This window comes from Mixophyes fleayi, chromosome 8, assembly GCF_038048845.1.
Source record: "Mixophyes fleayi isolate aMixFle1 chromosome 8, aMixFle1.hap1, whole genome shotgun sequence".
In the NCBI taxonomy this organism is placed as follows: Eukaryota; Metazoa; Chordata; class Amphibia; order Anura; family Limnodynastidae; genus Mixophyes; species Mixophyes fleayi.
This window is the reverse complement of record NC_134409.1, coordinates 22114328-22135264: the sequence shown is the minus strand read 5'-3', so window position 1 is coordinate 22135264 and position 20937 is coordinate 22114328. Positions and strand designations below refer to the sequence as shown.

At 40.8% G+C, this 20937-nt stretch overlaps 1 protein-coding gene across 1 annotated transcript in view; it reads left to right on the top strand.

The window, feature by feature from the left end:
- FAF1 (Fas associated factor 1) overlaps positions 1-20937 on the top strand; it is a 163925-nt gene that overhangs the window by 65208 nt on the left and 77780 nt on the right. The window contains exon 8 of the mRNA XM_075182058.1: positions 17486-17572. Coding sequence (XP_075038159.1) covers positions 17486-17572 — 87 coding nt within the window. The remainder of the gene's footprint in view (positions 1-17485; positions 17573-20937) is intronic.

Below are 20937 nucleotides of genomic sequence, written 5' to 3'. Positions count from 1 at the left end.
AATGGTAGCCCTGTAATGTAGGACTTTCTCCAGTAGTCTAGCGACTAGTCCAAAGTTATTTGAAGCAATGGGCAGATCCATCGTGTATAACATAGCCCAATGGGAAATCCCATTCAGTATTAATGCTTTTCAGGTGTACTCAATAAACAAGTACTGACCTTTTTAGTACCAAGAACAGCAATAAATTATACAAATTATACAAATTCTACAAATATAGGGATTTGCTTGCCACAGTTCCAAATGACATTGGTCAAAAAAAATGACCAAGTGAGAGCATCACTAATAAATGGCTTTCATATTAGATCTGACTGTTTTTTTTAAACTGGCTGGTGATCACATTTAATTATTACTTTGGCACATTATGGTTGGCATTGTATTTTTGAAATATCATACATACTGGATCTAGATGTAGATTGTTAGCCTTATCCATTAAATGTTAAAAAAAAATAATTTGACATCCTGAGACTTTCTCCTAATTTTGTTTGGCTCACAAGAATATTTCTCCATACAAATTAAATGTTCACATCGTGATCACTGTGTATCGCTGGTATGTTATATATTGTTGCACAAACTGTATTCCTATTGGAATTATTATGCTGTAAAGCAGTATTCCTGAATGATAGCTATACTTTGTTCCTGGAAAGCTCTTAAAAAATTCCTAAATATCCATTTATAATTCACAATTTCTGTGCATAATAAGCTCTTAAACTCTCTTCTGTACATTATATTAAAAGGCAGAGGGAATTTTGTCTGATAGAAACCCATTTATTAGTTCTCATAGTTAACTAAAACTCGCTGTCCCCACAATTGATGGTAGGAACTCGGGGAGAAAAGAGTTAAACCCCAGAAATCTCTGGATGTCTGTACATTCACCCATTTCCCCAGCTTTCTTTCTTTTTGTGTTTCTTAAGGGGGAGGAGGTTCCCTGGTTAAAGATGTAAAACATGAATTTCTTGGTCCCAGTGCACTTACACAGAGCCTTGCTGAGATTAAAGGAACCCTGTTGTGCTACAAATGCTCCAGGGCATCCCCAGCTCCAGAGGCATGTGAATCTGGACATGGAAGGAAGGAAGGATCTGCTTTACATTTACTTCTGGGTCAACGGCTCTTAATGATAGATTAAACGGAGGCCCCCGAATAATGAAGAGGTTTGTAGAGTGAGCAGGGCAAGAACCAGAAGTCCATGTTCCGTGACGATTGCTTAAAGTTCTAACTTGGAATTCTAACTTCACCTTGCGAGATGTCGTCCATTACATTTGTCACCAACACCCAAAAATATAACGATACCGAACCAAGCTCATCTCTGTCCTCCGACCATTGGTCTATACAACACATTTACCCTTCTCAGCGTAACCAATCGGTAACAATGACATTGTACTTGTACCTCAGTACCCTTCGTTTATCTTAAATCCATGCTCTATTTGTACTATGGAAAGTTCTTGTTTTTAACTTATTCAAGCCTGGTTTGAGATTTTTTAATATTTTTTTTGGTATTATGTTGATTATTGTAAATTGTAGAATTATTTCACTTAGAAATTTTTTTGGGGGGAGGGGGCCAATTGATATCTGTTATTCGTTAATAGCAGATTTAATTTTATAATGAAATCATCGCTTTTTTTCTGCCGGGGCTAATGAGTACAAATTTTGGCCTGGTGATCACGTCCATGACGTAACGCTTGGCCCACAGAAGACGGGGATAAAGAACGTTCTCAGAAGAAGTACGTTTTTATGATGAAAGATAAAAAGCTCAGATGAAGCTCATTAGACAAAGGCAAAACTTCTTCACTTCTAGATTGTTGTAAGTGGTAATAAGTTTTCATGCCCACATTTTTGTATCGTAAAGAAAAACATTGTAAACCTCCTAAAATATCGAATAAATTGGACTATATTACCAGACTAAAGTACAGAATAGGAAGTAAAGTGAAACAAAAACTCATTAAATAGTTGAACAACTAAACAGAAAGAATAATGAAAATTTACCTTTTCATCTTTTGCCCTTTAGGCTGGGGAACACACTGGTGCATTTTTGTACAATAGTCAGGCAAATCAGCCGACATACGACCATTCGGTCAGAAGTCAGGTTAGTGTGTATAGTGACACAATGATTGAAAGTCGTTCCAAAGTGTAGATTTTTGGCTCATTTGGCTGGTCGTACTGTTTAATATTTTTCGACCAATCCACCTAATGATCATGTAGTGTGTATAAGTTTTCGATTGATCCTCGACCATGCTGCCGATAGTTCCTCGAGTTGCTACTCCTTTGGGGGCGTGTGTATGTTAATCACGCACGTCACTCATTTTGTAAATAGGTTTTTCTAGCGGTAAAGCAATAGCAGGTGTCCATTCCATGAATGTGTATAGCATATGTCTGCCAGTTTAATTATAAACCTTTGTCAGTGTAGTGTTATAAAAAATAAAAAAAAAACAACAGTGTTTTGTTTGTATTGATCTTCAACAGTGTGTGTGTGTATATGTATATATATATATATATATATATATATATATATATATATATATATATATATATATATATAATTTTATGTGTATGGATGGATATATTATATAATTTTTTAGTAAAGATAAGCTGACATACTCTAAACAAGTTTTTGTTATTGGGCATTGACGCATTCTTCACTTATTACATGGTAGTTCTGTATTTGTACCAATGCTCAGAAACACTAAAACTGGCAGATATTTCTTGAACAAGGAGGACAGTGGGGGGCAAACTGGTGCACGTACGATTGTGCCAAAATGTTGCTATAGCTCATTGCAATTAGTTTCAAACTTTGCTGTACAGCTTGGATGATGGAAGAAAACATCTGATTGGCTGTCCCCTGTACACCAGCTTCCACAATGCTCCCTTTGTGATGGTTCAGTGTTAACACCTGTCTCTACGTTCAGGTCTGTCCAAGTTGAATCCACCTGACTTTCTCACCAGGTGCTCATTAATGCTGTCCACGAAATGTGGCCTATTAGCAAATGATGATAGGTTTGAAAACCACTGGATTAGTGCATAATATTGTGATGCTTCGGAATGACAATGAAACGAGCCTGAGACGTACCCAGGTTTGACTTCCCATCAGAAGGACAAGACAAAAGATGTCAATTTGTCCTTTTGTTGTTGTACATTTCTCAGGGCCGGTATTAGGTACTTTAGCACAATTGCAGTGTACTGCCATGCAGTCCATAACCTGACTTGATGTATTTTCTTCTGTACTCCTTTAATTAACATGTAATTAATCTGCTTAAGGTTTAGCAGACCCAGTAGTAACCTTAGCGAAGACTGGTTTGGGCAACCTTTGTAGCCAAGAAAATAAAAGTATATAAAAAGTGTAGAACTGTGTTTAGGTTAGATGCTACTTGTCCGTCTCAATGTATGAGAGTCTAAGTGCTGTGTGCTACTGTGGTCCTCGCACATCTCCTTAATTAGCAGGACACTATCAAAATATGTTCTGCATCTTCCTGATGGGAAAAGCTATGTATGGTGGTATTTCTGCTGTATCTTTTTTTTTTTTTTTAAACTCTTTATTTGTAGAGGAAACAACAGGAACAGTACAGATAATATTTTGGACAAGAAAAATATTAATAATCAAAGTGTTTCCTCTGAGTTTTATACTTTTATATCGGTGGGGGAAAGAGAAGGGAAGGGAGGGTGGGGGGTAGAAAGGCACAAATATTGTCAACAATATAACTAATAAACCAATAGGCACGCAAACTTGGAACATTGCTAGGAAAAGCTAGGGCACACAGTTACAATGACTGCACGAGAGAGGGGTAGCATACAGACATTACTCACCATCCGCGCACCAATTCCAGCCCGGGGGGTCCAGAGGCGGCCCAAGAGCTATGTTCCATCTGCAGGAGGAGGAGCCGTACTGGAAAGGCAGCTACGGCTTTCTAGAAAGTACCACGGGGCCCACACCTTATCAAAGTTATATGATTTATCATGAAGGTAGCACGTTATACTTTCCATGCTTGCGACATGTCCTATGTACGACCGTAACTCCTGCATAGAGGGAGCCCTAGGGTCTCTCCAGTGCTTTGCTATTAGGGATTTAGCGGCTGCCAGAAAATGAGAGATAAGCTTGTTAGAGGGCGCGCTCTCATCAGGTATAGGGCGGGAGAGAAGGAATGACCAGGGATCCTTACTTATCTGTTGTTCTGACACAGAGTTTATGAGTGTAAGAACCATGTTCCAGAAAGGAACTATGCGAGGGCAGGTCCACCATATGTGTAGCATCGTACCTCTCTGGCCACATTCCCGCCAGCAGCTCGGAGTGGCCGTAGGAAACATTCGAGACAACTTATCAGGAGTATAGTACCACCTATAGTACACTTTATAGGCTTCTGCTGTATCTTTTAGTAGAGATGAGCGGGCTCGGATTCCGCTAATCCGAGCCCACCCACCCGAACAGTGCGGATCTGAACGGGATCCGAGCACTGTTCGGATATTTCCGGCGGGCAAAAAAATGAAAACGAGGCTCTGTCGTCCAAGTCTCGCATCGAATCTCGCGAGGGGTGGGAGGGAGGGCCCAGAACAATTCCATCTTGTACCTCTTTTTTTGGCATTATGTGCTCAAGCTACCTCGGTGCAACCTTTTGGCCTAAAAACAATATTGTGAGGTGTTCAGAATAGACTGGAAATTAGTGGAAATGATTGTTATTGAGGTTAATAGGGTAGGAGTGAAAAAAAAAAAACACAAAACTGTTTTTTAGCACTTTTTATGTTTTTTTCAAAATAAATCCAAAACCTTAAATCCGAACCAAAACATTTTGTCAGGTGTTTTGCGAAACAAATCTGAACCCAAAACCTCAAGCAAATCCGAATCCAAAACACGAGACACCAAAAGTGGTCGGTGCACATCCCTATCTTTTAGTAGTGCCTTTCCCCATTAGTAGTTTTGTCAGGGTCTACCCATCACTTCCTGCTGGCACCTGAACAAACAGGGCCCATGGTCATTGCAGAGAATGCCATGGGTAGCCTGTAAGTGCTGGGAGGACACAGATTACGGGGAGGGGCTGCCACCATACAACTAATAATTTCCCTTCGAACAATCTATATTGATTTTCAAGGAAGAGTACAGAGGAGAAAATCATGAGTGGAAAGCAGAACATAATGTCAAAAATATAATTTTGGACAAAGAAGTTACTCCACATTATCACATACAAAGTAAGACGCTTCATTGGGATATCAATTATAGACATTTTATAGGCTTTGAAGGTCCGACCATATCTTCCACCAAGAAACCCTGGAAACAACTTCTAGAGAAGGGAGCAGTGGAGGGTCTCTGTATTATAACAGAATTGGACAAGCACTGATTTGGAGGGGTGGGAGATTTTCGTGATCGGGCTATCGCAGTTTTTGTAGGAAAGGAGGGAGTCCGGTTAGAAATCATTTGTAATTTTGCTCACTAAAGATCACGCTGCCCTTATAGTACATCCAGTGTTTGGGAAGGTATCTGTGTGCTGACCGTTCAATTTAGAACTTAAGTAGTAAAATATATAACGGGCTCATAGCGCGCATCCTGCGATTCTGTACAACTATAACTAGATGGATGTTATAAGGATCTGGCTTTTGGTCTTTGATGTACTCAGATTATCATATTGTATTTTGCTTACTGTATGTGTCTTTTTGGATAGGTCCATCCACCAACCAAGTCAGTAAAAATTGTTTACTAGTGAGAAAGTTGCTCCTATTTGTCTTTTGTATCAATACGCAAAGCGCATCGTATTCTGCCTATACAGGTGTATCTGTGCAGCTGCTTTGGGTGGCTGTTTGCGCTGTTGCAGCCAGTTCCCGTAAGGTTTCCCGCATGGTTAACCTGCGCCGTGTCCTTACTCAGAGACCGTGTGCTGGAAGTTGCAGAGTTCCTGTTATTAATGGGATTGTGCAACTGTATATGGGATGTTCACCCTCACATTAATGCTCCTTATCTATAGCTGCAGCATAATGCAGGCACGTAATAAAATCTATGTAATTTTAATATACGGTAAATGTAACATGTTTAGCTTTATGCTGTTTTAATATTCACTTGTGTGTTGTAGACAGGAACCCTCTGAACGATTATTTTGCTTTCTTAAAGTGCTGCCCATTTAACCCTCGTTTCAGCCTTGTATGTTTAGCTGCCTAAGGCCTCCTATACCAGCCCTCTTGTGCCTCTACGTCAGATGTTCCTGTCTTCCACCAGTGTTTAAGTAAATGTTACTATGTGCAGACCCCTCCTTCATTAAGGGGACATTGTCATGGTCTTATTTCATACCACATTGGTCCATTTTAGTGAAATCTGTTTTTGCAAACACATAAATGTGCTTTCCTGCATTTAGCAGCAGCAGTGGCCCCATTGAAAATAATGGCTAATGCCTGATCGTTGCAGCATAAAAATTGTAAACTTGCGTGTCTAGAAAGTCTGTACGGACATCCACAAAAACGGAAACAGCCCTTAAAGTGCAGACACCCTACCTGCCAATAGTTATCTCCTCCTGAAAAACAAAATCTTGTTTTTGTAATAGGGCACAGAATTAGGCAGATTACTGCAGCCAAGCCCCATCTAGAAGGAACATCATGATCCACTTAGCTCTTCCCATCAGGAGTACAAGTTTGTACTAACTAACAGGCAGCACAGTGGCTTAGTGGTTAGCACTTCTGCCTCACAGTACTGGGGTCATGAGTTCAATTCCTGACCATGGCCTTATCTGTGAGGAGTTTGTATGTTCTCCCCGTGTTTGCGTGGGTTTCCTCCGGGTGCTCCGGTTTCCTCCCACACTCCAAAAACATACTGGTAGGTTAATTGGCGCTATCAAAATTCACCTTAGTTTCTCTGTGTATGTGTGTACGTTAGGGATTTTAGACTGTAAGCTCCAATGGGGCAGGGACTGATGTAAATGAGTTCTCTGTACCGCGCTGGCACTATATAAATAAATGATAATGAACTAACAGAAATTAGAACAGAAGTCAGTTGTTGGAACAGTTACAACCCGCCAGGAAGGTTTTTTGATTTTGTACAACTGATGTCAGGCAGTGCATACCACTCATTCACATCTTTCAGTTGTATGACTATATGACTGAATACCATGGAGTGTTAATATGTGGTCAGCAGTTTCATTCCCCCACATACTCAAAACACTAGGTTTAGTGAATTCACGCCTAGCACTTGTTTTTGGTAACACAGGGGTTAACCATCTCCAGTTAGTAAGCAATCAGCACTGTGTCAACTTTCAGCCGTGGTTTCCACCAATAATTTCTTTAAAAAAAAAAAAACAACCCAAGTTCCTTGTGAGAGAGCGTTGCATTAAGGATACGTGAATGAGCATTGGCATGGTAAGATATTTCTACAGCCCCGCTCTCATTCACTGCACAGAACAGATAGAAGTTTAGTCTTTTGTTACGAGTGAATGAAATCCTCTGATATCTGGGCACGTTTCTCCAATTCATGCACAGCAGCGAGGCCTCTTCCAAGTCCTTTCACTCTGACCAGTGGGCCATATAGTGTGAATTTGCAGTTTTGCACATCAGATCCTGCGATAAATAATACAGCTGGACTCCATCTTCTGGCACTGAAACAGAAGCAGCAATTAAAAAAACAAAACAAGCCTAGGTCGCAGTAATTTAGAGAGTTTACAAAGAGTACTGCTTTATGGCTGTGTACCCGAGCTGTTGTGAATGATATAGCTCTGGAATTGGAAGTGAAGGCTTGTGGGAAATTAAATATCGCTCTGCAATTACTGTCCTTTTATTTGGCTCTTGAACAATGCCAGTCTGGCAGCCCTACTGACCACACGGTGGCAGTGGTATGCCTACCAAACCGGGTAGTCAAAATAATTTGGAAAGATATACTGTATAAAGATTAGTTTATGGGATTTTTTTTATCTTGTTTATTTTATTAGCCGATTTAGGCCTCCTACATTTGAGCATTATTTTCAAGCGTTTAACGGATGTTCTCTAAGCCTATTAAATGCGCATTGATGCTGATAGCCCAAAACATAATGTAAGCGAATTAAATTGTACAGACGCTTTTTGGCAAGCCTTGCATCAATTTCACCGTTGCACGCAGGGTTCCGAACCATTAACGCTAGGTAAAAATACAATGATTTTCTATGGGAACGCTCATTAAGTGTATATAGTATAGTATAGTACATTACATTGCAGGAAACCTTTCAGACACTAATGAATGCTCGGTTAAAAGCAAGGAAAAGGTATACATTTATGTCCATGCTGTAACTAGCGTTACTTTTCAACACACGTTAAAAGTGCTTTCTGTAGAATATTGTAACACATTATTAGGCAGGAGGCGATACTATATAATCGCTTCCATTTGAATGCGCTATTTTTATTTCCATTGTTAAACATCATTCAAATACAAAGAGCGGATTTAGGGTTATTCTGGGTTTCAAACGTTGCTGATCAAAAGAGCAAAACATTTTCTATAGTATTGCTCACACCTTCCTGTTGATCAACCCCTATGCTGTGCTTCATTTATTAAATGCTTCATATTGGGAGTGTTATGTCATTTATTTATTTTTCATCTGTTTAATGTGGTTTATGTTTTAATGAGGCAATTTTTTTATGTTATACATTATTGGTGTTTCTATGCTTCCAGAAAAACTTAAATGTAAGTGTGATTGTAGCCTTTAAAGGAACCACCTTTGAAATTATGGCGTGGTGATTATTTTATTGATATGGAATGTGTGTGAGGCAATGTCCTATTGAGTAGTATTTAGGATAATGTCTATTCGTGTCAAGGTTATTGTTGCAAATGTGATGGTATGTGGACAGAACACTTCTCACTCCTTGCATTGTTGTGTTGCTTAAAGCTATTGTATGTGATCAAAGTGACAGGTACAGTGCCAAAAATAGTTCTTTATTAGTTCATGTTTTGTTAGCAGAAATTCCTCTTTATTTCAGACTATGGGTTTTTTTTTTGTTCCCATAAATATTAGATGTCCAGTGGGTCCATTTATTATCCTTCATTTAGCGGCAATATAATATGCAGCACTTAATCATTATCAACATTTATTTTATATAGCGCCAGCAAATTCCGTAGCACTTTACAATTGGGAACAAACATTAATAAGACAATACTGGGTAATACATACAGACAGAGAGGTAAGAGAACCCTGCTCACAAGCTTACAATCTATAGGACAATGGGAGTTTGAAACACAAGGGCATGTGCTATATCATATTGCACACTGGACCAGCTAGAATGCAAAGGTAAAAGTATTGAGAGGGCTGTGTGTGTGGCAATGTAGGCCAGAGGGTTGTTGTCTTGCATTAGCTGTGTAAAGGGTGGTAATAGGGTAACCTAGGGTGATTAAGATGGTGGTTGAGGAATATTATAAGCTTGTCTGAAAGGTGGGCTTTCAGAGAAAGCTTGTAGGTTTGTAGACTAGAGGAAAGTCTTATTGTGCGAGGGAGGGAATTCCACAAAGTGTGTGTCGCAATGTTGGTTCGAGGGTTGTTGTCTTGTGTTAGCTGTGTAGAGAATGTTTAATGATTCACATCAGTCCATGCCCCAGTGTAGATCAGTCTAATTTCTCTCCCACACACGCTAACCTTAGACAACCAGTATATTATTGGACCCTGGGAGGAAACCAGAAGAGGCTGACTCCCATGGAGGAAACCCATTGAAACACGGGGGAACTAGAACCTAGTGCTCTGGTCAGAATAGAACCCATGGCCCCAGCTCTGAGAGGCACTATGCCCCCTGATTTTGTGCGAGTGTTGCTAGCATATGAACATTACAATAAATGTTTTTTGCAATTTAATCTCACCCCTCAAACTACAGCAGAGAAGGCGTTTCATAGCGGAAATTTTTATATAAAAATATATATTCTATTCTTTCTTTCCATCCCTTGCTAGGGAGCAGTCCATAACTTGCGACCACACACGTTGTCCCATATATGTAAGTGCTGCTAAAGACTGCCAATCCTGATCAATGTCTGATTGGAATCTATTAGTGCTGAATTGGGGCAGACCGTAAATTTGCCTCTCTGTTTAATGCAGTCTTCCGCTGACTGCGCTAATGGGGCCATGTTGGATCCGGTAGTTGGATGCTTGTGTATGGCCGAATCTGAAAGTGATCACAGGGAGGCACTTTGTTACTGAAATGACGAGAGGTACCGACACTTTTTATTAACTTACTTTGAAGATTTGGATACTGTCTGGTTACCCTGTCTTAAATAGCTTTAATTGTAGCACGCTTCTGTCACTGTTCCTTATGTTTTTAAAATATTGTCATAGATGGCTGATTGCTTTCTAAGAACAATGGTTCTTTAAAAACTGGTTGTCATTATTATTCCACCTTCTTCCAATTGCAAGATTTCCATGCAAGGCACAGTTGTGTGTTGTAAGCCTTGGGCAAGCGGGTGGGTGTCGTTTTTTTAACACTGGTTTTCCACCCGGAGAGCTGTGACATTTTAAACGGTAAATGTGCTCCCTTAAGCTGGGTACACACTACACTGTTTTCATCCAATAATCGGCTCAAACAGCCGACATACGACCGCTCGTTTAAAAGTCGGGTCAGCGTGTGCAGTGACACGATGGCCGAAAGTCTGCCCAAATGGACGATTATCGCCTCATTTGGTTGGTCGTACCGTTTAATATTTTCGGTCCAATCTCGTTTCCGTTGTGTAGTGTGTATAAACTTCCGACCGATCCACAACAGTGAGTATGAAATTAGTCATTTCTCACGACAACATGGCTGTAAAAAGTCGCTAAAGGGATGTCCGCTCTTCTCTTTATCTTCCTAAACAAGGCTAGTGTGTATGCAGTCCATGGACCGAGCGATCGGAACATCGATCGCATGTAAAATAGCTCAGCATAAAAAGTTGGTCGAAATTTCTGTAGTGTGTACCCAGATTTAGTTAGACATTATGTTAAATGGGAATGCTGTTCCCCTGACACAAGCGCTTTCACAGCACTTAGTGTTTGTAAGGTTGCGTGGTATTCAGATTAAGTTTGAACTGTAGATAAAAAGCAGTTTATTGGTGTTTTTGCAGTCCATGCACCTGCTTCTGAAGTCAAGTAACTACTTGTCGAATTGAATAAAAATGTCTTAAATGTATTGATTGTTATGTGACATACAGCAGAAAAGAAACATTTTGGAATAGGCTTTCTTGTGGGTATTGGAAGCTTAAGGAAACTGAGGATGCGGGGGATCCTGGGGGAACGGAGCGAGCTGGTGTTCCTAGGGGAACGGAGGGAGCAGGGGATCCTGGGAAACTGAGGTATTGGAGGGAGTTAATATCTAAACATCGGTGATCAGTTAATGGTACCTCTAGTTTATGTACATGGGATAAAGGTGGTATAGGGAACTGTAATCTTTGCATGGAGTTCTAAGAATAGAATCCTTACTGGGAGGACAATGTAACTAATCTATTTCCAAGTTAATTTGGGTCCAGGAAGAAAAGAATATAAGAATAAATTCTTCCCTCTTACATAACATCTATTTTCAGGAGAACATCGTTTTGACATGTGGAACATTTTATAACCAGTCTGGAATCCTCCAGTAGATTGTTACATGAATTCCGTCCTTAATACTGTGCCGTACCCCTGGATCTCTAAACAATATTGTGCTTTCTTTAGCAGCAGATAGAGCCGGGCAGCGCTGGCATCTCCTCAAAACAAACTAGTTATCCTCATGAATTGATTTCATCAAACATTACCTAATATGTTGTCGATGGCCGGCTCACAGCAGGGGCTGCCTGTGATAACTAGTTTTCTTTGAGATAAGTTGTTAAGCAGAGGTCACTCTGCTAGAATAAGCCCGGAGAATACTTGTGCGCTCGCTAACATAAGTGAATCTTTGATCACATTTGTGCGGCACATCAGTCTGGCATTGTGCTTTATACCAACACAACACTATAACAAGAAGAGGCCTTTCAGGCTCTCGATAGCCCTGGAATGTTATTGAAATCAGTGCAGTTGCCGATAAGTTAATAGAAGAGGCAAACACTGTTCATTTCATAATACAGCGTGTTGTGATTTCCAGCTGAAAGGAATGCGGAGAATCCGTTGTTCTTAGTGATGTTATTTTAACACTTGCATCGCTGGCCTCGTCATGAGTGGGTTGTATAAGCAGAACTGCAGCAGGAATTTATTTTGTCGATTTTGAAGTCCTCCTTTCGCCTACACACATTGGAGGCAGCTATATTTGGGGCTAAATAAATTTTTGTGGGAATGCTGCCAATCCATTCACCTAGTGCCTCCCGCTTCAGTAATCACTAATAAACGGATAGGCCAAAAATTGACTTCCTTTGTGGGGTGTGGGTGACCAATACACTTTATTCAATGTGTGGGCAGCACGGTGGCTTAGTGGTTCGGACATCTGCCTCACAGCACTGGGGTCATGAGTTCAATTCCCGACCATGGCCTTATCTGTGTGGAGTTTGTATGTTCTCTCCGTGTTTGCGTGTGTTTCCTCCGGGTGCTCCGGTTTCCTCCCACACTCCAAAAACATACTGGTAGGCTAATTGGCTGCTATCAAATTGACCCGTGTGTGTGTTAGGGAATTTATACTGTAAGCCCCAATGGGACAGGGACTGAAGTGAGTTCTCTGTACAGCGCTGCGGAATTTAAGATTAAATCGTGCAAAAAAACTTTTATTGAAATAAATATAGATATATATATATATATATTAAAGTAATCCTGAAGTGCCTTAAATTTATTTTTGCACTAATTTGCTGTGTATATGTTGTGTTTTCCATTGTTTTTCTTTATTTTTTTTAAGTTGCAGAATATACACTACAAAATAGAAGATCAGGGTAGAAATGTGAATGGTCACCTAAGCACATATCTAAGACAGCCTTTACCCCATCCAACATGCTTCCAGCACTGTGGCCATTAAGAAGTGTGGCCCTTATTGTCTTGTTAGCGTGCTGGCTTCCTATTGACCCCGCCCCTCTCACCGCAGCTTCACACAGACCCTTATTTGTGAAACGGCTGCATGCAGCAGTCCCAGCGGGGTCTGGTGAGGGGAGCAGTTAATGGGAGGGGGTTCACCCTACTCAGTAGTGCAGCTTTAAGACCAGGTATTATTCACTTACCACTTTAAATGCATCACCGTGCATTTCTTCTTAAATACTTATTTTCTTGCAATTATTGCAACAGTCACAATGTTACAGAATAAACAGAAAATGGGACTTGTAAATGAGTCTGTGCTGCATTTTTCTGCTCACATTTAAGCCATTTTTGGTAGACCTCTTTTCTAAATATTTTATTATCATTGTGTTTCAAAACAAATGGAAGCCAGAAGCCAGTTAAGATTTAATCTTTAAAACAGTTGCTTAGTTAGTGGATGTGATTCTTCAGTCAAATGCAATAAGTTCAAAGGAGTAAAAAATAAATAAATAAAAATAATGCTTATTTTGAATATCCTTTTATATGCAGAAGTCTTTGTTAGCTTAATTGGAGTCTGTTGGTAATTATTCAATTTTATTAGAACTTGGTTATTCTGACTTCTATGAGTAGAACTAAATTTGCAGGAAAAAAAGTTTGTATACAGAATACAAAATTGTCCAGTTTGTTTTACGAAGCAGCATGCAAAAAAAAAAAAGTAATCCCTGATCGTAACTTGGGGGTAAATGTATCAAGCTGAGAGTTTCTGGCGGGTTTGAAAATTGGAGATGTTGCCTATAGCAACCAATCAGATTCTAGCTGTCATTTTGTACAATGTACTAAATAGATGATAGCTAGAATCTGGTTGATATAGGCAACAGCTCCACTTTCCAAACCCACCGGAAACTCTCAGCTTGATACATTTACACCTTGGTGTAATTTCTTTTTCAGTGTAATATATTTTCTGCATTGTAAACCTAAAATTAAAACTCCATTTTGTACATCTTAACATTGGCATCTGACATTTCAAAGAAATGATAACATATTCTTATAGTAATTTTTCTTCTAATAAAGAGCCACCCCTACATTTGTAAGTGTTCCAAAAACTCCCCAATTACCTGTAAATCTACAATTTATTTCACAAAACATGGTGCAGAGATTTGCTTCAGAGATCTCATTAATATTAGTCTGATTAATACAGAGCAATCTCCCTGTTCTGAGTCTTCACTTTAAAGTAGTATTAGGGGAGAGCGCAGGATCCAATGAAGTAGGGATTGGTCTTAATCCCTCTCTTGAGTCCTGATTGCCCAAAACTAATGAAATAATCGCAGATGACCACGGAGACAGCCTCACAGGTGTGCACGGGGACAAAAACATATTGAGTTGCTGGTATTTCCATTTCTCCTATTTCTGTGGATACTGTATGAAAGCTGGTTACCAGCCTCTGTGCTGATGAGATGTAATGTAATCTCACTGACAGAAGCAGCGTGATAGCTGGAAACAATGACATGGTAATGGCAAGACCCCACTTAGAGGAGAAATACTCACTAGCTCGGGTAAGATTGACATGATCACATGATGTGGGCGTGTCCAAGAATAAAACAAAGTTGGCTTATGAAAGAAACCTTCACAATTGTATACAGGTAAATGCAGTCGGATAATAGCAGAAGTACAAGTGTTGGGAACGTACTGTTTGGAGTGGGATCCGTTTTGCTAGGACACTTAGGACTTGGACACAAGTGTTTTAGCCAGTTGAAGAGTCTTTTACAGTGGCCACATTTGTCACTAGTAATACTGTCATCCAGAAACAACTTGTAATTTAAGGATAATCAGTGACTGGCTGAAATAACATCTTATGCTGTGAGGTTAAAGCTACTGAATACAAACTTTTACTAATATATGTTTATAGTATATGCATGGGAGTGTGTATATGTGTGTGTATATATATATATATATATATATATATGTGTGTGTGTGTGTATATATGAGTCCTATTAGAATAAACCATTATTTCTCCTATTATATTATAACAGGCACTATGTCAGCACTACAGCCAGCAGTGTGTGTTAGACCACCGACCACCAGTCTGACTAGTCCTTAGTTCTGGCAGGTGTAGGCAATAACCTCCAAAGTGTTTCAATTTTATTGCAAAGTATTACAACTGCCGCCACCTGACTGGCAACATTTTCTGTAAAGAACACTGTATACAGACATATATCTATTCCGCACAACTGTCCTAATCTCCTCTGTGAGCCACACTTGTTCTAATTGTGTCAGCTGATCCTTCTTCTAATTAGATTGCAAGCACTCTCATGAGCAGGGCCCTTCATATGCTGTGTTTTCATGTCTCATTTATTTTGTCTGCCTTGTATGTCCCTGTTTTATGTATGTCCTGTTTTCCCCATGATCCGGTGTTGCGGAGCACTATGGCGCCTTAAAATCAATGTATAAAAACCAGCCGCGAATGGCTGCGTTCACTGTGTGCAGCCGCCAAGGACAATTTCATCCTCATTGGATTGGAGTGAACAAAGGTGGACTGTTGTGTCTGTCAGTTTTTGGGTATTGATCAGTGGTGAATTTTTGATATGAAGTGAAACCATATTTTTTTTTTAATAGATAAATGTCTTTGGGTTGTTTGCAAATATATCCATGATATCAACAATGCACCTCTCCCCTTTTCCAAAGTCACAAGAATCTCCTCTGGTTTAGATCATGTGGCAGATCATGCATGTACAATGTCACATTTAGGGGACGCTTCCTTTGTGGTTAGGACAGTAAGTGATGTGTGCGCCTGGGACCGGCTCTCACAATGAATGGGTCCTATCGTTTCTGTGAGCCTCCCTGGCTTCTCTTTATTCTCTAGAGGTCAAGCAGGACTATATTGCTTGACCTTTCTCTATATACAAGCACTTCATTGAACTTGCCTCTGTAAATACTCTGGTCATGAAGGCTTATCTACAGCACAGGGCAATTAGCACAAGTCCACACCAGCTTGCCAATAATTGTTACCACAGTTATCATCGGTCTGCCTAGTAACAGGTTCCATTGTTTTCTGTGTAGGAAAAAGTCTGCTTTGAACCTTTTTATTTTCTAATACTAATATAGAATAGCACTAATGCATATACTGTGATAAGAAATTAAATTTTATACAGGGAAGGGCTGAACTGTACACAGTCCCTACTTATCCTCTCGCCCCTGAATCTGCTGTGCCATGGGGCAGCCGTTTGTACAAGTGATCCGGCCATAGGCGTAGTGACGCTGTATATTGTGCCCATGCTCATGTTTCCTTGGCCAGTCCCCCCCCCCATTATTTTTATTGGGAAAAGGGTGAAGAATCTTAAAAGAACATAAGTTTACTACTACGTGAAACCATTTGTATACTGCCCCCTGAATAGTGCGGCCCTTGGCACGTGCCTGGTTGCTCTATATAGTTAATAGTCTTCAATTTGGCATATATGTGTCTAGACAGTTCACTTGAGCAGGGTTTTTTTTAATGATGGATCCGTTAAGATGAGTGGGACCAGACTGCATTTAAAGAGGCACTAAACCTAAAATACAAGTCCCCTGATAAAACGGCTTTTGGTAACCTTTTCAAAGACGTGGTATGTAAAGGTTCCAGAAACGTATCGGACGTAGTAATGTGTTTGTAAAAGTGATGTGATGGTAGAGAAAAAAATCCTTTAAACCAGGTCTGTCCAACCTGCGGCCCTCCAGATGTTGTAAAACTACAAGCCCCAGCATGCTTTGCTGGTAGACAACCTGTTGATAGCTGAAAGGGCATGCTGGGACTTGTAGTTTCACAACATCTGGAGGGCCGCAGGTTGGACAGGCCTGGTTTAAACTATGAACAGACATTAAGTCAATTAGAGGACACTGTAGGCTCCGGCTGGCCATACAAGTTAGCGGGTTCCTTGGTGTACCCCCGTGTCCTGATGTGCGTCTCTGTGAATGCATGACCAAAGAAAGCTCTGACTCTTGTACATGTATTGTTTAACATATATTGCAAAATGTATTTCCATATTGGGTCAACTTTTTTGGGGGGTGGATGGACCTAGTCTCTTTACAAAAACAGTATCCATGTTTCCATATAGATTAATTGCAAAACTTTGGAGGCTGTCATCATTTTGAATTATGTATCCCCACCAATTATGCAGCGCTGTACAGAGAACGTTCGTCATTCACATCAGTCCATGCCCCATGTGAGCTTACAGTCTAAATTCCCTGACACACACAGACACGGGTTAATGTCAGCAGCCAATTAACCTACTAGTATGTTTTTGAGTGTGGGAGGGAACCGGAGCACCCGGAGGAAACCCACGCAAACACGGGAAGAACATACAATCTCCACACAGATAAGGCCATGGTCGGGAACAGAACTCATGACCCCAGCGCTGTGAGGCAGAAACCCTATTTCTTAGACTGTTAGTCTGTTTGGACATCTTTACCTTCTGTTCCACGTGATTACAATTCATCTCTTCATACTATGGTCCCTTCAGTGTACAGCGCTGCATAATATGTTGGCGTTATACATAAAAGCAGAATAATATCTTGCCAGTGTCTTCAGTCTGTCACATGTTTTTCTGTACCCTTTTTGTCACCGGGCAGTGTCTGTGTATCCCTATAACATGTTGATTTTTCTTTTTGCACACTAGGTAAAAAGAAATGTGTATGACCTCACAAGCATCCCTGTCCGTCACCAGATGTGGGAAGGTTGGCCGGCGTCTGCTCAGAGCGACACTGTAAGTGGTCCAGTGGCTGTATTATTTGTTTGTCTTGTGTACTGTACGATATAGCTTGTTCGTGACTCCCGCTGCACAGCCCTGTATATGACAGATGTGCTAGGCTGCGTTTGTGAGTGGCAGGTTCCTTGTGAGCAAAAGCAAGTACCGGTGGCAGAGCAATGCAAACAAAGCGCTTAAGCAAAGACTAAATGGAGAACTCCACGTCATCAACAGCAGCAAGTCTGTTGGGACGCAGAACACTGTCTGAGATGTCAGTCACATGGGGATGTCTTTGTCACAGCCAAGGTCAACTGGTTACATTATTTAGTGACTGAGTCTACGCTGTGCCCTGACCAAAATATTCTCAAAATAGTAACTTTGGCTTGGTTTCTCCCCCTGCCTCTGTGTGCATGGGTCTATAAGCTGCAACTTCACTGTACACTTACCAGATCTTTGTTGGATGAGAAAATAAGCCTGGTTTTCATAAGAGTATTCTACAACCGGCCCCCGTACAATGGTGTTTTATATCTGTTACGCACGTGAACTTCTTTAATACCTTCACAGCCACAACTACAGTAGTAAGACGTGGATAGCCCAAAGGGACATTGTTATAGAGCAACCTGCTTTCATTTCTTATAGGAAAAGTGTTGTGGAAATAACAGCACTTAATATATCCAGTTGAGAGCAGTTCCTGGCTCCCCGCGTGTCTGCGTTCACTGAAAAATTAGCTGTCTGTTCAACAGTTGTAACTAACTATACCTGGATATAGTCCTGGTGACGTGTGATTGTCAGATCTTCTTCTAGATGTGATGACAGCGCACGGTACAGCAGAAATAAATATAATATTGTGTTTTAAACACACTGCAGCGCATTAACTAACTTTTTATAAAGCCGCTGTTTGCAATTGTGTAAGACAAGCCAAGCTTAGTAAAGCACTTTGGGGGTTGCAATGTTCATCGTGCAATGATTAACACTGGTACCTGGATGTGCTGACTACTACTTTGGACTACCTGGTGTAGACTAAAAAATAAATAAAACCTTCTTTGTCTTTCGATGGTTACATCTGTGACCTTAAAGTACACCTGACCACCAATGCAGAGCGGATAAAGACATTTTGAGGGCGTATTCAATTGTTAGCGTTAACGCTAACAAACGAGCGCTCGAAAAATCTTACCGTTAATACGGTAATTACTCGTGGAATTTCAGCTCGCTGCTCCCTGAGCGGCGAGCTGAAATTCCGTGAGTAAACTACCGTATTAACGGTTTTCGCGTGCAATATTACCGTATAAACGGTAATATATTCCGAGCGCTCGTTTTTCAGCGTTAACGCTGACAATTGAATACGCCCCTTTGTGGTCTGCACCAATATTGGTTCAGCCCATAGAATTGTTTCTCCCAATGTGCCTCGGGAATGGCAATGCCTGCAGAGGGGTGTGTGATTATTGGTTTAGCCCATAGAATTGTTTCTCCCAATGTGCCAGGAGTGGCACGGCTTGCAGAGGGGTGTGTGATTATTGGTTTAGCCCATAGAATTGTTTCTCCCAATGTGCCAGGAGTGGCAGGGCTTGCAGAGGGGTGTGTGATTATTGGTTTAGCCCACACACGGCTGCTTCCACTTCACCTCAGAAGTGGCCTAGATATGGTGGCTCTTCCTAGTGAGCGCTATGCTGTAGCTTCATGAATAAGGTTCAGTCAGCACAATGGCTTCCCCCACCGTGTGTAGGTTACTGGTACACGTTAATCCTCAATGCTTTACTGCTTTCTATCCTCTAAAAACTTCAGACCTTAGTGTGCGGTCATTTCTCCATATTCCTATTTACCTCAGGACCTCTGTGCCATTATAAGTCAATATCCTTCCTCCACATCATCAAAGCCATCAGGAGTATATTAGGTTTATAATTATTATTATTATTGTTGTTATTATTATATGTGAGGGGAAGGGGGCGATCGGGGCAGAGCGGTCGTACAGCGTCCTCTGGCGGCTTCTCATCGGCCAGGTCCAATCAGAGTGAAGGAGGGGGCGGGGCACCACCATCAGCGATGATTGGGACAGGGCTCTGCTAAATTGCCCAGTCCCCTTCCTCACACAAAAAAAATTGTCTAGATCCGCCTCTGGGGGGACAAGAGGAAGGAGGGGATCTGTTCATGGGAGCTTACAATCTAAATTGTTGGAGCTGAAGGGTGTGGGGGTGACAAGGAGGTTGCTGGTATGGAGGGGTTAGACTTATGACACCAAAGTGCTTCTTAGGGCAGTGCTACTACAGACACAGTTGTATTTATTGCCTATATTGTAAATACTTTCCATTGCTGCAACTCGGTCATTCTATACAAATGTATACGTACAAGCTAAGCAGACCATTTAGTCTAACTTCATGTAATAAACCTGATAATATGTACCTTATTTTGTATTTTTTGTTTTTTAAAGAACTGTAACTGTGACTGCATCTCCCCTGGGAGATGACAACCTACCTTCCTTTTTGCAGTGTTATCTGGAGCTCTGCAAACTTGTCTATAACACATCTCCTTGAAGGGGAGTGGGGGGGGGGGGGGCACGCCTAAAGAATGTTTTCATGCTGTGACAGCCAAGCTGAGATTCACACAGAGGACAACCCCCCCCCCCCCCCCCCCCCCCGGAAATCTAATTTTGCACATTAACAAGGGCACTTTTTGGTTTATTTAGTGAAGGAATAATTTTAACACTGTGAATTAATATGCCTGGTCTAATTAAAGACGATGTTTATTTTAATCCCTGCAGACTTATCACTTTTTGTAACCAACAACGTCTTGGTACAGAGTGTAGGCTCCTGTAATGCGATTTTCCAATTATTCGCAGAAATCAGGTGGCCAACGTTATTGTAGCATGTGTATTTAATTATCTACAGTAGTTAAATTGCTTTCAGGACTTTTTAAATGTATTTTTTATTGGTCCTGATACCTTTTAATCCAGTTATTTCATCCTCCCTCAAAATGATCATTTGTTTTATCCAATCAGATTCCTCACATTGTGATAGCCAGGCAACCCATTTGAAGGGAAATACTATTATAATGGTATTAAAGCATGCGTATACTTTTAATATACTTGCCAACCTTTCAAACGTGAATTCCGGGAGATCCCGGGCAGGGGGTGTAGTTGGAGGGCGGGCGGGGGTAGGGCGCGGTCAGTTGTGTCATTTTGGCTAGTAAATTGCAGTATGCAGGATAATTGCCTGCTCGTACGGGAGACCTACCGGAATTTAGGGAGTCTCCCAGACATTCCGGGAGAGTTGGCAAGTATGACATTTAGGGATGTCTAATGCTGAAATATCACAGAAATGATTTAACAAAATCACGCAAAGCTTTACCTTGTGTTGTACAGTGCTCTGATAACCCTTATGTCCTATGCA